Below are 12016 nucleotides of genomic sequence, written 5' to 3'. Positions count from 1 at the left end.
ACCCCAAGATTGGACTCCCAATCATTTGGGAAATGAAAGGCTAGTTTCAAGTTACCAAAAAAGGTAAATCCCCAGGGTCCACTGACAACAGCACAATCTCTCTTAAAAAGACCCCATGCAAGTGTAACTACTGGCAGACAGAACCAAACCTGGGACCCCTACAGCTTAGTGCATGAGCCTCCACAGCTTAAGCCAGTGATTCCCAACCTTTTTCTCATGGAGGAACCCCTAAAATAATTTTTCATATTCCGAGGGAATCCCTACCTATGAAAACGTTTGCTTGGCCAGAAGAAGTTGACAGCGGAGAGCTCAATTCAATTACTGCTAAATTATTGTCAAGAAAATGTATTTGTCAAGAGCTGTTTTATATGTCAGCTTACAGTGTAAGAAAAAAAATATTTATTTATTCCACGATTACTCGCGGAATCCCTGACGATGGTCTGGGGAACCCCAGGGTTCTGCGGAACCCTGGTTGGGAAACACCGGCTTAAGCTATGAAGCCAGGTGGCTCTCAGCTTAGGCTGTAGTGCTCACTTATTCTTATCTCTTGCTTTAAGTGATCTAAGTGCCACTGCAAGGGACTGTGAACCACACCCAGTAGGCTGCACAGAAGGCATAACAAATCACAGAGGCAAACCAGTTTACCATTAGAACAGTGTTTCTCCACCAGTGGTATGAGTACCCTGAGGTTACATCAACACAACTGAAATTTGGAGAAAACTGAATTTTTGTTAAGTTTTACCGCACTTTATTATTTTTGTACTTTTTACACCCAAAAATTTCATCGCCCGCCCGGCTACGATTAAGTTGTTTAAATAAATATGTTGCAGTAGTAGAAAAAAAAATGTTGTGCTCTGAAAACTGTAGGTACTGGCAGTACTTATAATTTTGTTAAGGGACACTTTATAAAAAAAGGCTGAGAAACACTGTTCTAGAACGTCTGCTGTTTTGCTTAACATTTTCTCTTCCTTGCTTCAAGAATAAAAGAGGTGTGGTTCATTATTACCATGATTACACTTGGCTTTGATGAGGATTTCCTGGAGAGTCTGTGAAAAAACCTGTCACTAAAAGAGTGAGAGTTATGCCTCTAAGCTGGCTGTCAACAAGAAAATAATCAGGAAAAGCTGCCATTCCAGTTCTAAACGAAATGCTTTTAGAAATTTTGAAAATACAATTGCTTGGCGCCCAACAACTGAAGACAAGCCTTTTCAGACACGTAGGTTAGACTGTTTACAGGGCTGGAAAATGCCCCCATTCAGCCATCCTAACAACAAAGCTCTGCTGAACTTTTGTTCAGCCACAGTAGCAGCTTCCAATGCTATCCACAGAAGAAGTTCAACAGGTGCCAGGGTCTCATTCCCGAGCCTGGGGTAAGGGCAAGCAAGAGAGGCAGGATGGTGTAATGATTAGGGTGTGAGGTGCTGAGGACTGTGTCTTTTGGGCTGAATTTCCCAGGCAGAATATTGTTGTTATGCACAGCCAGCTAGAACCAGAATAAAGCAGATCTCGTACAAGTGCCTTACGCAGCAAGTGATCATTGAACACCACTTAGGTACTGTGGTAATGGGGGGCAGATAAATACACAGGGTAGAGGAACTAGGAGAGTAGTTGTTTAAAATGTGTATGGAGCAAAGATTAGAAGGAGGTTGATTCAGTATTACTGTTAGCCTGTACAATTTGCAGCTGAGTTTGAACCCAGCTCCTTTTAAGTGGGCTAGCAGGGAAAAGAACTAGAGCATAAAATTGCTCTGAAATGCATTTTAAAGTCCTGTGAGGATTTCTGTGAGCTAGTCTTTGCTACTTTCCCACAGTTGTCTCTCATTGGGCTTCATTCTCCCTGTCCTGCTGAGCTGGGCTGCCCCCAGAAAGTCACCTTTATTTTAAACAATTCAAGGTGATGGATTGCTAACGGAACAGAGCAGGCGTGAGAGGGTGAGATAGGTATTTGCGAACACTACAGAGCCTGCAGAAGGAGTTCAAGAAGAGGGAATAGCAAGATGGCAGAAAGCTGTTTCATTGCTTTTTGTGAATGGATACAAATTCAATTTGGCTTTAGTGCTTCCCTCTTTCAGACAAAATTCTAATGTACAGGCAGTCCCCGGGTTACATGGATCTGACTTACATCGGATCCCTACTTACAAACGGGGTGAGGCAACCCCGCACTAGCTGCTTCCCCCCAGCAGACCAGGGAGACATGAAGCTAGCGTCCCCCCCCCAGCAGACCAGGGAGATTCTCACCTCAGCTTGAGAATAAAGGACTGAGGGAAGTGAGGTGTGGGAGAATAAAACTGAGCTCTGGAGAAATGTTTGGCTAGAGTTTCCCCTACAATATGTACCAGTTCCGACTTACATACAAATTCAACTTAAGAACAAACCTACAGTCCCTATCTTGTACGTAACCCAGGGACTGCCTGTACTTTCCTCCCCCAGCGATGCACATGAATTAGTTTAGCTGACGCAATCTGCCTCTGCTTTCTGCAGCAAAGCTCCTGAGACATGGATTTACTTTGTTTGGCATGCGCCTATCTTCAGTTATCCCCAAACTAAGGGCCTGATCCAAATCCCACTGAAATCAGTGGCAGTCTTTCCATTGACTTCACAAAGCTGTGAATCAGGCCCTATACTTTCGTTAGGGTAGCCACCTTTCTAATGGCTGGTAACTGGATAGACCCTGGCCCTACTCTGTCTCTTCCCCCAGAATCCCATCCCTTCTCCTCTTCCCCCTTCTTTACACCTTCACTCCATGTGTGATCACGAGCCACGGGAACAGCCTGCATGCAAGGTTGCAACCTTTTCCACAGATTAAAAAACCCCAGACATCGGGGCTTGTCAAAGGCACCAGACACACAAGCAAAACCCAGACAGTCCGGGTGAAAGCCGGATGGGTGCCAACCTTAGCTTTCATCAGTCTATGATATGCTGATGTCATGCCTGGTTTCAGAGTGCTGAACGCCGAAGTCTGCCAAGCGAAGGCAAAGCTGTGTGACAGAAGGTGCTAACTTCGAGTAACTCAAAGAGCTCGTTAGCATCCTTCTAGCACAGCTACCTGCTAGAGCCGTCTCCACAGCACACTGACTATCTGCTCCTGCTTGGACAGAAGTCAGTGGCAAAGCTCCCATGGATTTGGGACGTTTGTTCTAATGCATCTGTTGGCCCGGCCTCTAGTTTGTCTGTAGTTTCCTAAAGTGCTTTAGGCAATTACTAGTGATGTGGCCACTGGAAAAAAAGAATGGCACTTTATTTTTCGCTCCTCTCTGCAGAGAGCAAGGCTGCTGTTGGGGAAACCCTCTGTGGCCCCCGGGACAAGGCCGTCATGCCGCGTTACGCACCTTCAGCTTGTCGTGGTGCTCTGTGTGGGAGGAGAGCAGGTCCTCTGTGCACTGCACATCGTTGGGAAGCTCGGTCTCAGCCAGGTCTGTCCCAAAGCTCTGTAGCATCTGGGCTGTCGTTTTCACAGTCATTGCGAAGTTCTCAATGGCCTGGAACAGCAGCAGCATTATACAAAGTCATAAACTGGTTAGTTCACAGGTCAAGAGGTTGGACCTCCCTGGTCCGGCAACATCGGGCCCTAACCAGTTCCAAAGCAGGGAACTTGCTGGACGAGAAGAGGTCCCTGCCGACCGTTCTGCTACCACTGGCTGCGGGCCTCTACGCTGGTGGCAACAGAGGGATCAGCACTGACCGTGCAGGGGCAGGTGCAGGAGGCTCAGGAGAAGAGGCAGGGGGACTGCAGAGTCCCGTGGCTGGCGGCCAGGAGCGCAGCCCTGTGTGAGCGCACCAAGCCTCTGCACACCTCGCCCCCGACCGCGAGGCTCTGCAGCCACCTTGCCTTTCCCCCCGAGTGTCCCCTCTGACTCTGCTCCTCCCACTCCCTCCCTAGGCTTGAACACCACAAAGGAGCTATTTGAGGAGCTCTAGAAGATCTGGGAGGGTGGAGGAGGAGTTGCTGTGTGCAGGCTGGCTTTTCCCAGCGGGTGCTCCAGCCCGGGAAAACCCACGGGGAAGCTGGACCATGGATGTTGTCAGACAAGGGAAGTCCAGACTATAGAGGCCCAGCCTGTAATATTTCTTAGTGTATGTGCTTTGAAGTGATGAATGTAACATCCTGGTAAGGGATGTCATGTCTCCCTCAAGTGGACGGGCCATTATGGGATAACAGGTTACTACTGCTGCTAGCTAACGGAGTGAGTCCTTTAGCTCAAGCAGCAGAGTTCGGTGCTGCCATGCTGAAGGTCCCAGGCACAAGTCCTGCTGGCAATACAGGCAGCACATCATGACATGAGGTAGATCAACAAGTACAATGCTCCATTTCCCTGCTGGGGAAATTCCCAGAGTTAATATGACTTGTTAAAAAACCACAAGGCAACAAAGTGAGAGCCAAGATTAGAACTAGACTATTCCCCAATACTGAAAGCAGTTATGTAAGGTCTAGTTTAGTCTGAGCAGACATTGAAGTACTCAGCAATGCCTTTCGTGGTTAATGTCTCTGCAATCGGACCTCACTGATGGGCGAGTAGCTATGTACATTTCATGTAAACAAGATGCACAAATCCAGAATGCCCATCTGCACCTGAAACAATATCCCCACAGTCATCGCCTTCCATTCCTGTGCCCACATTGTTATTGAAAACTTAACACAACATTGAGTATTGTTGTCTCTCCATCCCTTGAATGCTCCTACGCTGTTTCTCACAACCAAGTCGAGACTGATCAGTTTCTTCATCCAATGCACAATCAACCTATGGAACTCCTTGCCAGAGGATGTTGTGAAGACAAGGACTTTAACAGGGTTCATAAAAGAACTAGATAAATTCATGGTGGATAAGCCAATCAATACTTAGTAGCATTTTCCCTAGCCTCTGTTTCTCAGAGGCAGGGTATGGGTGGCTGGAGAGGGATCATTTGATGATTAACCTATTCTGTTCACTCCCTCTGGGGCACCTGGAGACAGGATACTGGGCTAGACGGACCTTTGGTCTGACCCAATAAGGCCGTTCTTATATTCTTATATTTTCTTTTATTTTTTTAAAGATAAAAGTTAGTGTTATGAAGGCTATAGAAAAAAGCCTGTGAACACTTCAAACCACTCACTCCCATAGCTTTTCAATGTGAAATACTTTGATCCAACTCATCCCCAGTGACAAAAAAGCTTTTTTATCTAGCCTCAAGTAGTTGCGTGGGATTTTTTCCCTTCAAGTTATAAGAGCACTGTCTTATTTTCTTTAGTCACAAGCAGAGACTGCATTTCTTATCGCTGATAGTGATTCCTACTTTGCCTCTCTTGAATGTTGACACTCTGACCCAGCTGATTACAGCTGTGCTCAGGCCTGTTGTGCAATCCGCAGCTGGGAGTTCCTAGCTTGATTGCTGTAAGAGTGTCTCTGCTCTCCCGAAGACTGCAATTCTAGACTGACAACTGCGCTAGTTGCATGCTATGGGCTGAGGGTGAAACAACTCTTGCGGGACAGTGATAAATAGGGGCAGAGAAAACCTCTAATTACCACCTCTCCAAACACAGACACAGTATGCATACCACATACTTGTTCATCTGTCCCTAATACACAATATACAGGATTAAAAGAAGAACTAGAGGGTTCAAAAAAGAGCTAGATCAATTCATGGAGGATAGCTCCAGCAAGAGCTGTTAGCCAGGAGAGCAGGAATGGTGCCCCTAGCTTCTGTTGATCAGAAGCTGGAGATGGATGATAAGGGCAGGATCATTTGATGATTCCCTGTTCTGTTCATACCATCTTGGGCACCTGGCACTGTCAGAAGACGGGACATGGGGCTAGATGGACTTTTGGTCTGACCCAGTCTGGCCGCTCTAATGTTCTTATAATATAAACATTCCTTTAGCTAAAAAAAAAAAATCTATTTAAAAAACGACATGATATTGCAAGATTGTGACCATTTGCAAAGCCCACAAATAACCCCACAAGTTTTCCCTTTTCCCAAAGGGGCAACAACTTCTTGTCTTCAATACAGTTGAGATGCGGCAGCCTGATCCTTTTCTCACTGCAGTGCAGGGAGAACCCTGGCCTGACTGAAACCAGTGACCAAACTCCCACTGATTTCAACGGGACCAGGATCTCATTCTTACACCGGTGGAAGACAGGAGTGGCTCCAATGAAGTCAGTGAAGATAAAAAGATCGGGTGCCAGTGCAGCTTGTCTACACAAGGAGGTGATTCCAGAATAATGCAGGATATGAATTTAAAGCACAGAATAGCTATTCTGGTCAATTTCTCCAAAACAAAAAATCCACAAGGGTGTCTACACAGCATCCTTAGCTCAAAACAAGCTACCAATTTGTGCTATGCTATGCAAATTGTGCTGTGCTATGCAAATTGCGTAGCTTATTTAGATTGTATTTCGAAACAGGTTATTTCATAGCACCAAATTTCTAAATAATCCTCTATTCTGAAATTCCGCTATTCCAAACGAGGGTTACCAGGACATCAGAATAAGCCGCCCGTTATTTCAAAATCTATTTAGAAATAATGGGCTGTTTCAACAGATGTAGAATAGCTATTTTGGGTACTTCTGGTACCCTGAAATAGCTCCGCAGTGTAGACATACCCTAAGAGAATGGAAAATCAGATCATGGCTCTGAATAGCCAGAAAACAAGATCATCATGACTTCAGGGAGAAGGAACCCAGCTTTATAAGGGCAGTAAAATGCACACTTTGATATTATTAAAGCGTCATGGCAGTGCTTCGAGATTGTTAACACCAGACAAGATAAGCAGCTGTTTCTGTTTCTGTAAAGGAGGAGCAAAAGTAATTGCTTCTGCCTGTGTCTCGGGAGACAGCTAGACTCTGCAGGGAGAAATTTGGGACCCGGAGAGGGAGGTGGCTGGAGTCACTCTGCAAACAGCAACAGGGCGGTGGAAGCCACGGTGTGACCTGCATGCTTGTCTGTTGGCTAAATGCTTTTCTGTAGCTCAGCATGTGACCTGCATGCTTGTCTGTAGGTTGTGAGCCACAGCTGCACAGCACTGGAAGCAGCCAGAATTTCAGGGAAGGCGATGACACAATCCTTTATTGATTAGGGCTGAACCCAGAACGTCATAGCAGGGGACATTAAAAGCCTATAAAAATGCAAGAGGCAGGAACAACGGGTAGACATCCTGCATGAGAAAAATCACACCCTTTGTGATGCAATTTGTCACAAGGAACCAGGAAAAAATATTCTGAGACGTTTCTTCGGAGAGTTTTAAGCCTGCTTTGGAGGTCAGGAACAGAGATCAGTCAAAGCCAACTGGTCCATTCAAAACACTTTCAGACTTAAGGGTTTGGTTGCAAACATCCCTCTTAGTCCCAGTTCTACAAGCAGATCTGCCTGGGTGGATCTCTGCATCACTGACCGCCCCAGAAAAATCAATCCCTTTCCAGATCAGGGTCCAACTTTGCATCTTGCTCTGTTCTGCATAAGACGATGAACCAATACTTCGGATCTTAACACTGCTGAATTTGGGCTAAGGTCTTTGCGGCTGCCATCCTTTCCTAGACCATAACGTATTGGGGAGACCAGAAGGTCAGCCACTGGAATGCACTAATGAACCCAACAGGAAGAATTAAACATCCAAGCCAGGAAGAGTTCTTTCAAGGTCACGAGAAAAGTCTTTCTTTGTGCCTTCCCGTTACAATTGTTTGTGACCTACTGTTCTTGGGTCGTTGAAGAAATGAGACGCGCTCTGTCATACCTTTTTATACAGCCAAGAAATGAAAACAAGGAAAATAAAATCCAATGGTTTACATGGTTTTCCCCTCTCATACACAGGGATATTTGATTGTCATTAAAGTGAGGTTCTTAGGCATTGATTCAGCAAAGCATTTAAGTACAAGCATAACATTAGCTATGTGTTCAAGTCACATTGCTTTACAGCAGGGGTGGGGAACCGCAGGGCCAGGGGCTGGATGCGGCCCCCGGCTTGCCTAGATCTGGACTCTGAGGATTAGGGACCCCCCAGCACTGGGGAGCCCACGCTGGCGCTCTATCCCCTCTGCTACCTACCCACAGGGCTGGAACATACAAAATCTACGAGCCTGGGCACCCCCCCAGGCTCTGGTTGCGAGGGGAATGTGGGGAGTATCTTTTTCCTTCTTAGTCAAGGGCGTCTCACGTTGCTTCTCACTTGTGTGCGGCCCCCGACTGATTTCTCTGTGGGTCAATGACCCCCGACCCAAAAAAGTTTTCCCACCCCTGCTTTACAGCATCAACTTGCTGTGCTGAACTGGAGTCCTTCTATGGAGAAGCCCTGGGATTTAAGTTTCACACACCTGACTAGCCAAGCCCCTGCAAGATTTTGGGAAGGGCTTTGCTCCTTCCCTTGTGTAGTTGATTTATATGAGTAGCTTCCATTCTGCTCTATTAAAAGTCACAGGCCTAACCCTAACCGGAGAATAATGCTTTAATATTTAAATTGACATTATAGCCCTGGGACCTTAGGATGCAGAATTGAATGAATAGAAAAGACAATACTCACAGTTCGATGGTGTATCCATTGACTGTGGCCATATTCCAGGGTCCCCCCTAACTCCCGGGTTAGCTGACTTTTGTCAATGTAGCCATGTAGATCAGAAACAGAATTTAACATGATGATCTGTAATGATGAATCCAAACCCAATGTATTAACTGAGAGCGAGAACACTGTACTTTAGATCCTTTCTCCTAGGTTCCCTGTTTACTTTCTGTGTGTACAGCCAAACTGTGTTCTGAGTTAGACCCTGTGGGTTCCAACAAAGCCAATAATTTGTATTTATTTATATTATACACCATCACTTTCATCTGAGCACCTCTGTGATATATAGATAAATATTATTTATTTTACAGACAGTGAAAGCGAGCGATAGGGAGGGCATAAAGCATGCAAGGCGTGTTTAGAGATTAGACCCTGATGGCCTAATTATTCTGTAATTTACACCCCATTTACACCACTGTTGAGAGAAATTACTTCACATGTATGTGGTGTCACCAGTCCTGATTCCTACTTCCCTGCTCTAACCCCTATATAAGCCACCTTCCCAACACACCCTAAAAACTAGAAAAGGCATAATGAAAGAAAGAATTTGTATTACGCTGCAGATTCATAGACTCCAAGGCCAGAAGGGACGACTGTGATCCCCTGGTCTGACTTCCTGTAAAACACAGGCCCATAGAACTTCCCCCAAATAAGTCCCATAGTATATTTTAGAGAACATCAACACAAATTTTCTCCTATGATAACAGGGAAGTACTTATGCAAATAACACACATTTAAATGGGCAGTGTTGTTTTCTTAGCAGCTGGAACACACAATGACTTGAGCAGCAAAATGGAGATGAAGGGTTAAACACAATGAGAAATCTGAAATACCAGATTTTGACCAAATCCATGAGACATCCAGTCATGCCCCCTCATGCTTTATGAAAATTGGCTTATGACTGTGAACATGCATAACTCAAAGACACTTTGGGTAAAATGCATCATGTGACATGTCATTTTTTTAGGTTACAACCTGATGCACGTGCCTAATCTATTTCTGTGCCTGTATCATTCTTGTATGAGAAGTTAGAAAAATGAAGTGTGAATCTGTTTAGAATTCTAGATGTACTAATGAGAGCTATTCGTAATACTAGGGGGACATAATGGCCTGGTGCTCAAGGCAATCATCTGTAAATGGGTTTGTTTTCCATTTAAGACCAATCTGTGGGGGGTCCTACAAAGACATGTGGCCAGGCCACCTGATGCTGGAATCTATTTTGGATCTTGTACTTTTACACTCAAGGTGAAAAAAGTTTGAACTGAATACGAAGAATTCCCACCTTGGACAAAAGGGATATAAAGGTGGGAAACCAAAAAATAGAGCCACGTCTACACTGCAGGCTTCTTGTGCAAGAACGCTTGTTCTTGCGCCAAAACTTGCGGAGCGTCTACACTGCACACGCATTCTTGTGCAAGAACATTTACAGAAAAGCTTCGGAACAGAGGGCTTCTTGCGCAAGAGTTATTCCTCTCCCCAAGAGGAATAAGTCCTCTTGCGCAAGAGCTCTTGCACAAAAAGGCTAGTGTGGACGGGCAACAGGGGTATCTTGCACAAGAAATCCCTATGGCTAAAATGGCCATCAGAGCTTTCTTGCGCAAGAGAGCATCCACACTGCCATGGATGCTCTTGTGCAAAAGCACATCTCTTGCACAAAAGCACATGGCAGTGTGGATGCGCTCTTGCGCAAAACAGTTCTTGCGCAAGAAGCCTGCAGTGAAGACGTAGCCTTCAAATAGTGGCCAAATGCCAGGAGATCCCCTTACTCCCCAAAATGCCTGCTGGAAACACCTAAGACCAAGAGTGGCCTGAGACTGGCTGCGGCAGCTGGCGCCCCAGGCGGAAGGCACGATTGGCACCCCCGCCTGCATGGCCATCAATGGCCAGGACGTCATCATCGGGCACCCGGGTGCCCCGTGACATCACTGCCTAGTCTGCCTAGGCTCACGGGCCACGCCAGCCTAAGACTGAACACGGCGAAGGAGTGGGCCCCAGAAAGGAGGCTGCCTAACTTATGAAAGAGGAGTAGAACAACTGTTAGGGTAAGACTTTGCATGTAACAAGCTTCTTAGTGTATTAGGATGAGCTGATGTGTTTTGTTTATTTTGGTGTAGTCATTTACTTTGCGGTCACTTAAATCCTACTGTTTATACTTCATACACACACTTTTGTTTATTATCAAGCCCAATGTTAATAATTGTTAACTGGGCGGGGTGCAACCATTGTGCAGCGCTCTCTTTCACGGATCAAGAGGGCTGACTTTACAAGCTTTCTCTGCGTAAAACTTTTATACAGCGTATGAGGGATTTATTTGGGGGTTTGGTCCTCTTTGGGGCCGTGCTCCTGGGTGCTGTTGACATCTTTAGAATTGAGCCCTCCCAGAGCTGAACTGGACAAGCGTCTGTGTGGCTCTACTCGGGGGGAGGCTGTTACCCCAATTCTGTGCCTTGGCTGGGGGAGACCAGAGCTTCTGGCCCAGCAGGATAGGGTGGTAGGTAGGCTAAGTGCATGACCAGCATACTGGGTGACAGCCCCAAGGTGACTTCTGTAATCCAACCTGTCATGCATCCCTATTTGCTGTATCATTCAGTGTAATAATCTAGCTTTTCTTTAGCAATTTTCTTCTCTGGCTGGATTTCCCTCAAACACCCCTCCACCCCATTAGCAAGTGTTGATCCTTTTGGGAAAAGTTAAGTGTATCCTGTCAATATCCTAGGGAGTTGTTATGCCTCCTGGAGATAAAACAGGTGGGAGTGGGTGTCTGAGGTTATAGAGCAGTGGTCACCAACCAGTCGATCGGGATCGACTGGTAGATCTTGGAGTCTCTGAGGAGGTGATCCTGCCAGGTTTGGTCAAGAGGCTGTCAATCGCCAGTGCCCTCCCCGCACTGCTGCTTATCTCCTGCCCTTTGAGCTGCCCCTCCCCCTGGGGAGCTTCCTGCTGAGCAGGGCAAGGGAGGGAGGGGCAGTGCTGATGTCAAGGTGCCCCCCTCCCACTTTGTATCCTTTCTCCACAGAGCAGAGAGGGGGCACAACAGGACTTGGGATGCAGTTTGCTGGCTGCTTTTGGGAGTGGTGCAGGGCCAGAGCAGGGGTGAGCCTGCCTTCGCGCCACTGCGCCACCACCCAGGAGCCATCAGCAGTGCTCAGCTGGAGCCCACATCCCAAATTTGTACCCCAGTCATGAACCCCCCCTCCTATGAAAACTTGTTATTGAAAACTTAACACAACATTGAGTATTGTTGTCTCTCCATCCCTTGAATGCTCCTACGCTGTTTCTCACAACCAAGTTGAGACTGATCAGTTTCTTCACCCAATGCACAATCAACCTGTGGAACTCCTTGCTAGAGGATGTTGTGAAGACAAGGACTTTAACAGGGTTCATAAAAGAACTAGATAAATTCATGGTGGATAAGCCAATCAATACACCCCGAACCCCTGCCCTAGCCCTGAGCCCCGCTGCATCCAAATGCCCTTCCTGCGCCTGCACCTA

General features: G+C 46.4%; 1 protein-coding gene across 6 annotated transcripts in view; it reads right to left on the bottom strand.

Moving 5' to 3' along the window:
• The window catches only part of MCF2L2 (MCF.2 cell line derived transforming sequence-like 2), a 317180-nt gene that overhangs the window by 191718 nt on the left and 113446 nt on the right, over window positions 1-12016 (bottom strand). For all 6 annotated transcript variants that reach the window (XM_075938060.2, XM_075938055.2, XM_075938058.2 and 3 more), the window contains exons 6-7: window positions 8489-8605; window positions 3330-3479 (exon numbers count right to left, since the gene is read on the bottom strand). In XM_075938060.2, the coding sequence (XP_075794175.1) occupies window positions 3330-3479; window positions 8489-8605 (267 nt within the window). The remainder of the gene's footprint in view (window positions 1-3329; window positions 3480-8488; window positions 8606-12016) is intronic.

The sequence above is a fragment of the Pelodiscus sinensis genome, chromosome 10 (assembly GCF_052426305.1).
Source record: "Pelodiscus sinensis isolate ZL-2025 chromosome 10, ASM5242630v1, whole genome shotgun sequence".
NCBI lineage: Eukaryota > Metazoa > Chordata > Testudines > Trionychidae > Pelodiscus > Pelodiscus sinensis.
Note: the sequence above shows the minus strand (reverse complement) of the source record. Positions and strands in the feature narration are given on the sequence as shown.